At 42.4% G+C, this 7,727-nt stretch overlaps 1 protein-coding gene across 1 annotated transcript; it reads left to right on the top strand.

Annotated features, from left to right (window-relative positions):
• The first annotated feature begins 396 nt into the window (after positions 1-396).
• On the top strand, positions 397-7,727 carry calm3b (calmodulin 3b (phosphorylase kinase, delta)). Its single transcript, XM_035410620.1, has 6 exons — positions 397-552; positions 1,769-1,799; positions 2,007-2,150; positions 2,934-3,040; positions 4,042-4,177; positions 5,854-7,727. Exons 1-6 carry the CDS (start codon positions 550-552, stop codon positions 5,880-5,882), a joined length of 450 nt encoding a protein of 149 aa, XP_035266511.1. The 5' UTR covers positions 397-549; the 3' UTR covers positions 5,883-7,727.

Genomic DNA, 7,727 nt, shown 5'->3' on the forward strand with positions numbered 1-7,727 from the left:
CCGTCATACCCTTACGTTTTAACGCGAGCGGACCGTTTTCATTTATTAATGCTAGTAACACATATACCACAAATAATCTACAAAACCTAAACATATGTACATTGTTGCATTTAAAAATTAAACATAAGAAACCAGATGTACTTTGAAGCGGTAGATTATTCAGGGAAACTAATACGGACTAGCTAAAATAGCTAATTATTATACCTCATATTAATAAAAGATAACTCATCTATGGATAAAAAAAAATCTTACATTTACCTAACACTGCATTTTTCAAGATCAATAACATTCAGCAAATAGCCAGCTAGCCAATAGGCTATGTAGTTTTACATTGGACTGCACTATTTCTTGTCGTTTTTTATTTCTGCCTTTTAGCGCAGAAACACCATAGCGACAGTGAGGTTGTCAGGGTGTGCGACGTTCTGCTTGAAGCCGAAGAGCACAGGCGGAGTGTTACGCTAGTACGGGGAAGCACATCGTTGTGAGGCGCGGTGGGACTCAACGAGAATCCGAATCATTTTTAATTGATACTGAAATCTGTAATATAAAATGGTAAGCGCAATCTGTTTAAAAATATTTGTTTCTAAACGCATGATACTGAAATACGATAGACTATAGATTAACCCACACCTAAAGTATGATTAGGTAGCATGATCTGGAAACACCGGGTAGAATAACGTTAGCTAGTGGTGCACAGACGTAGACTAATATAGCTAGCTAACATTTGTCTTGCTAAATACGATGGGTATTTCAGTGAAAAATATGGATTATTCATAGTAGTTGCATTGTGCTTTCATGCAATTAATTTAATCGTTGCTATACTAAACATACTGAACTGAACATAAAATTAGTAGCGTTATGTTTATGTTTCCATCAGAACTAAGTTAACGTTGGCTTGTTGGCCAAGCGTTATTGGCTAGCTTCAGGTATTGCCTGTCATAAAGCTATCATTAAAAGTACGCAATACGAGTAACTCGTTGCTAATTGTAGCAGATTTAGACTGATTGGTGGATACGTTCCCCACGAATGAAGTTACTGTACATATGCTTAGCTAGCTGTGTAGCGGGCTAGTGAGATATTATCTATTTATTGCATTTTTGTTCGCTAGCTAGCTAGTTAGCACTACCAGCGCCTGGCACTGTCTATATTGGCGCGGTACTTAGCTTGGTCGTTTAGCTGTGTGTTTGCATTACCATGGGGTATTGTCCGAGGTACATCGTCGTTAACCAGCAGTTGATAATGTTGCGGTGTTCTATAACATAGCGATGGTGTAACGTAATAACTGCAGCCTCATTCCATAAACGGTATTAACCAATATGATCACGCGTGTTTTTTGGATAATACGTTACCCCCACCATAATTACTGTGCGTTTATTGTGATATGTGTGCCAGTTCTATAATTTCAATAAGAAGTAGGACTGCGTCCATACATTATTAAAAAAGATTATTCCCCATATAATCGAGTAATCAATCAAATCAAATCAGTTTTTTTTAAACAGAACTGAAGTTTGACAATGATCTGAACAAAACCGACAGGTTGTCAGTGACAATCTGACAATTACTTTTATTATGAAGTAAGTTCTATTGGATGTCCACTCACCCCCAACACATTAAAACAATTTGGTTCCGATAAGCAAACCATTTATATCAGACTGCAATTTCTTCATACACTGCCAGGCATATAGAACGATCTCATATGTGTATCCTTGATTTCAAATGAAAAAGATTCAGCAAGCTACTGCAGAAACATTTTCCATTTCTGTTTCAGGCTGACCAGCTGACCGAGGAACAGATTGCTGGTGAGTCCCCGTATATTTATTTACCGTTCCAGTCCTGTGAGTTATGCTGATGCACTGTCAAATTATTGTTCCTGTATGTAATGTATTCTCTTATACTGTGTCTCACTCATTGAAAAGAAAGGTCAGATCAGCTGCAACGTAAGGAGAATGCAGAGCAGGGTTGTGCAGGGTGGAGTCCCCTGATTGGTTGTAATTTGGATTTGCCAGAGTTCAAGGAGGCGTTCTCGCTCTTCGACAAGGACGGCGACGGTACCATCACCACCAAGGAGCTGGGCACAGTGATGCGCTCGCTGGGCCAGAACCCCACCGAGGCCGAGCTGCAGGACATGATCAACGAGGTCGATGCCGACGGTGAGCCACACAAACACGCGCGTGTATACACCAGGCCCAAAGCACAGTAAATCATTTACATTTCCACGGCACCCCCAAAATGACATAGGCAGTTTGCAACACCTTACACTTGTGTTTGCAAGTGAAAGAAACTGCTCTTGATATGAATCGGCGGTAAAGCTGTGTTAAAGACAGAAATAGATGAACATGACAATATATTAAATCTTGCCTCTGCCAACAATGTATATTTTGTATAACAATTATATATTTTGCAAATTTTCACTAGCCAGTGGGCCTGTCATTTGAAATAACTAGTGACTTCTTCGCTAATTTAGTCCAGTGGCTAATGCGACAGCCTCTCCCACTTGAGATTGGGATTTGAACAAATGTAATTCTTAAGTAAGTTAAGTTGCGACGAGAGATCAGTTAGATAGAGGTTGAACACGTGGATGGCCAAGTTCAGACAAGTTCTAATATTTGCAGTATGAGCTTACAGATGCTCCATAATGAATTCAAATCAGTTTTTTTAAAATCACAGTATGATTTATTAGTTTTATCAGAACTTCATACATTTTTAACATAACTTACATTTTAAGGCACGCCTAGAGAGACCAGCACCTAGTTTGAAAAATGCTTGTACACACCCTAAAATTAAAAAGAGCGGTTGAGGCACTAGAATGATCATTGGACTGATGCCATAGCAACGGTGACTTCAGTTTGGGCGAGGCGGAGGCCACAGTCAGAAGGCGGGCACACAGTCTCGAACGTGAGCCGCCACTCAAACCTTCTGCTTCTGGCACACAGGAAACGGAACCATCGACTTCCCAGAGTTCCTGACTATGATGGCTAGGAAGATGAAGGACACGGACAGCGAGGAAGAGATCCGAGAGGCCTTCAGAGTCTTCGACAAGGTGAAGAAGAAGAAGCCTGTTTGGCCCTTGGGGAAAAGCCCTGGGCTGACTAGGAGCATGGTTGTCTGCAATTCATGGAACATTGTCTATTCAATTAAATTCAATTTTATTTGTATGGCAGTTTTTTTACAGAGAACATTCACAAAAACGCTGTACATAGTAGCATAGCAAAAGGAGCAAACAAAAAAATTTTGTTCCTCACATTTTCCCTAATGTAGAACAGACAATGTAACTGAGATTGCCAACGTTGGTCAGTAAACTAAAAAATTATATAAACAAAAGAACAATTTTAGTTGCCAAAATTCTATGTTTTGGATTTGGATGTGTGTTTCAGTAATCTCTGTATTTGTTGGGTTGACATTAGCCATGTTGGTGCTATCTTCCTGAGGTTATGTTTACACTTCTTCTGACCTTTTGCAGTGTTTCCCACACGTTGAGAATTTATTTGTGGTGGTTGACAACGTACGTGTGTGTGTTTGGGGGTGGCGCCAAAAAATGCATTTCTGAGGAGTGTTTGTACTTTTTATTAAATTGATTTGTAACTATTAAGAGGTTATAAAATGGTGTTGCTACAACAGTTCACATTTTCAACAGCACCCTTTTTATTTCTTTTTTATTTTAGTTTTTACTTTCCTTGCGTCTCCAGATGAAAATGATATCTGTACAGCACATGTCCTCTGCCCTGTTGCTTAGAGCAGAGGACATGTTCTTTTGAGGAAACGATCCATAACAACGGCTAAATTTTTACAGATTTTGAAAAACTTCAAATATTTTTGTTACCTGTAGAACCCACACTAATCATAGGATTCAGTTGCATGGGTATTTTCATGACCCTAACCCTCATCTCCATTTTTCGTTTTCTTCATTAGAGTTCAAAATGCACTTCTCGTGTCTAGTTAACTGAATGCTTAAGGGTGACATTTTGGGGAGGGGAATGCGTGCGCGCCTCTGATCTTGCCCGTTGCCCGGGGTAACCCACCTCCTCTCGCCCTGCTTTCCAGGATGGTAATGGCTACATCAGTGCGGCGGAGCTGCGGCACGTGATGACCAACCTGGGGGAGAAGCTGACGGACGAGGAGGTTGACGAGATGATCCGGGAGGCCGACATCGACGGTGACGGACAGGTCAACTACGAAGGTCAGTGCCCTTGTCCCCAGTGCTCGTCTACTTGGCTCCTGAAAGGCTTTTCCTTACAGGGTAGGGCAGTGGTCTTCATTCCTGGCCCTGGCGGGCCGCTGGGTCTGCTGGTTCTACTGGTTTTTGTTGTTATGGCATTTAATAGATAAATGAAAGCAGTTGATTATGGTTAACTCGCCTTGCCTGGTTTCTTGGGTCGAATTGGTTGCTGATATTAAGGCAAAAACAAAAATAAGCAGACCCAGCGGCCTGCCAGGACCAGGATTGAAGATCACTGGAGTAGGGACATTCATTTTCATTAAAAACCCGCTGTAGTTTGCTGGTTGGCAGTACATTGGAAAAAGGTTTCCCCAGAAAATATATGCCTTCATACTCGGTTGAAAACAATTCATCCTTTGTCTTTGTGTTCAGTTGCAACACTAGAATGTCATCATTCTGGTTGGTGACTGTGGAGACGCTCTTTATTATTTCACGCCAAACCTGACCTGTACAGTTCTGCTGGCTGTGCAGTCGGTGGTATTTATTTGCTTAGCAGAGGCATTCTTGTCGTTTGTGGATTACAGATCATTGTCCACAAATCTGTTTGAAAGCCAAACAGTCTGTTCAGGGCGGGGCTGAAGTTTTCACAACATTAGATGGGTTTGTGTGGGCACAATAGTGCCTGAGGCTGCAGCTCTCATTAATAAGGGTGGTACAGCTGTGAACCTGGAAGGACACCCATGGATGTGTTATTACTCCACCTTTGTTCAGATGGAATATTTCAGAGCTAAGTCGGGTTCATCTTTCAGCTCCTCCAGCAACTGTGCTTTAAAACTCATGGCCAGCCTCGTGCACAGCCGTTTTCATGATCAGCCTCTCGGGTGGGGGGAAAATGGGACAGCTGATTTCAGTAGAAAATCTGACCCTCCCCTTCTTTTATCTGGACAGTATTTTGCTGGGATTTCCATCCACCCCATTGGCCAGAGAGCTCTCCAGCAGCATGGCGGGCACATGAGATGCAGCGCTGAGCTGGGGTGGGGTGGGGTGGGGTGGAAGGGACGCGCTAGCCATAATGAAGCCGTCACGGTCTCTGGCTGCTCTCCTGCTGCCGCGGCCGTTCTCTCCCGTGGTCAGCGGCGTAAATGGCCCGGACCAGACCAGACCACGGCGGTCTCCCGCCGGACCGGTGGCCGGGGCGCTGTGGGTCCTCACCGGGACGCGCCTCTCGTTTAAATCGCTTGATGAGGGGGTCACTGTTTCTTCCCAGGACGTTGACTGTGGAGGTTCCTCAATTCAATTCAAAGGGCCACGGAGACCGTGTGCTGCATTGCAAAGAGCGTGTAACGTCTCTGTGTGCGAGTTCAGCATTAGCCTCATGCTAATTCATGGTATTAGAAAGCCTCATCATGATTCTGCAGAAGGTGCAGGTGGATTTGAGCTGCATTGGTGTTCTTTTGAGAAATGCGGACAGGAATTTTTTCCTCCATGACTTAAGATATTGAGGTATGGGGTGAATGACCACTTCATTATTCTCTTTTTTAAGGGTCTTCGATGTCATTGTTTGCTCAGCCTCACCTTGTGCAGGGGTGTTTTTTAAGTGCCGTTATGTGGCATTCCTTTACTTTATGCAGTGCAAAATGTACAAAGTGTACACCGAAAGCGCGTTTTGTTAAATCTGTGGCCTTGTTTTCTTCCAGAGTTTGTACAGATGATGACTGCAAAATGAACGCGCACAGAAAGGACCACTCCAGGACAAACACTGGGCTATCCCTCCTCACCGTCAGCATCCAACAAGCATTCAGACCCTTCTTTTCTTTTTGCATCTGCCCATTTTTCCTTCTTTCCATCCCTCAGCTCCTCCTGCTGCAGTTTATATGGATTGTTTTCATTTTTCTCTGTCTCCCTCCCTCTCTCATTCCTTACATCCATTCATTGTCCCTTTCATCATAGAATAATATGTACGTATACAATACAAATCAAAGAATATAAAGGACAGATGACCAAACAATTAAACAATATTTTTAAAAGTTATAAAAAGAAAGCAAATGGACAAGAGAACTGCATGCTTATTTTATTACTTTTTGAATGACGTGTTTGTAAATGTTAATTCTTTCTGTCCAGCTTGCCCTCCTGTTTCTAATTTGCCACCGCCAAAGGGCCTGCTTGAGCTCTCTTTGCAGTGAGGTCAGGAGTTTTTTTTATTTTCGATTTTTTATTAAACGAAACCCTTAGTAACCGATTGGCACAGAAATGCACTGACCCCCCCCCCCCCCCCCCCCCCACCCCCAGCTGCTGCTTACTATCCAAAATCAACAGCCATTCCAACAACCTCCCTCGTTCCATTCTGATTCTGAAAGGATCCCATTCGCTACTGGAAGATGACAGCAGTGGAAAATGTTTTGGACAAAAAGCAAGATGCTTCACACCTTGTGCGTGCATGCAGTGCTTATATTTGTGCGTGGAGCCGAGCAAATATTTAGTTGTAGTGTAGTGATTTTGACCTGAACTGCTGTTATAACCACTAAATTCGCTGGGTTTGGAGTGCCATCCTTTAACTGGAGATTTTAGACTAGGGAGGGAAGAGGCAGGAAACTCTAAGCACCTCTGTTCTGAAAGGCGGAGGTTGAGTCAGCAGCACAGATGATGGCTTCTTTACCGGTAGTAGCATTTTTAGTCATTCAGCGTTGAGTGGTGGCACACAGCAGATGTGATCCAAAGAAATTATTGTTTCTTTGGAGCAAGTAATTTCAACTCCCCCCTTCTACTTGAAACTCAAGCTCTTTAAGGCCATCTGGAGGTAAAATTTGTGGGCTCAGGCTTTTAAACGCTTCAGTTAAAATTAGTTTTCAGCATTCCTTGTTTGCCAGTTGAGGAATCATTCCAGCTGAATCAATTTTGATGGAAAGGCTATCCAATAATGAATATACTTGTTTACGTAGATTGATTTTTCTTGCATGGACCAAAGAACCAGTCATCGCTTTGATTAAAAAATGGAAAAAGCAGAGCCTTTAAAATTGAAATACACCCTTTTGACTATACCCTACGGTGTTCTAAACATCAGTCGATTTCTCGCATTGTAAATGGACAATCTTCTTCCGCATTCAAATTTGATTAAAAGTTTTTTTTGGTTGAAAAACATCAGTTTTGTAAGGGAAAATGTTAGTGAGTAATAATAGTTTTTTGACTTGTGAAAGTGACTGAATCATTCCTCGTGAACGTGTGTGATCACTGATGCATGAAGTGGTGAACGACGTCTTAAAGAATGCTGCATATAGTATTTCAGCCAACCGAGCTGAACATTGGGCTGTAGAGATCTGCTGTGTTGCATTGCATAGCCTGGCTGCCTTCACACTCTAATATACTGGCGTTTTCTCCATTTTCTTTTCACTCGTGGTGAATTGACTTTTTTTTTTTTGTAACCGATTCTGTTTTTTTTCCAGTTTGTTTTGAAAAGATGTAGGGTTCCCAGCTGTTCCTGCTCTTGACCTTAGTCGTAGGAGGATATTGCATTCCATTGCGGACTTCTTGTTGGTTGTCTTGCTTATTAAACTCTTGGACCAAGTGTTTCTAA

The sequence above is a fragment of the Anguilla anguilla genome, chromosome 3 (genome assembly GCF_013347855.1).
Source record: "Anguilla anguilla isolate fAngAng1 chromosome 3, fAngAng1.pri, whole genome shotgun sequence".
NCBI lineage: Eukaryota > Metazoa > Chordata > Actinopteri > Anguilliformes > Anguillidae > Anguilla > Anguilla anguilla.

What these genes read in the sequence shown, in the direction of transcription:
- calm3b (XM_035410620.1), top strand. An exon ending in CAACGAGGTCGATGCCGACG is followed by an intron (nt 2,151 to 2,933) that starts GTGAGCCACACA and finishes TCTGGCACACAG; the next exon opens with GAAACGGAACCATCGACTTC. An exon ending in CCTTCAGAGTCTTCGACAAG is followed by an intron (nt 3,041 to 4,041) that starts GTGAAGAAGAAG and finishes CCTGCTTTCCAG; the next exon opens with GATGGTAATGGCTACATCAG.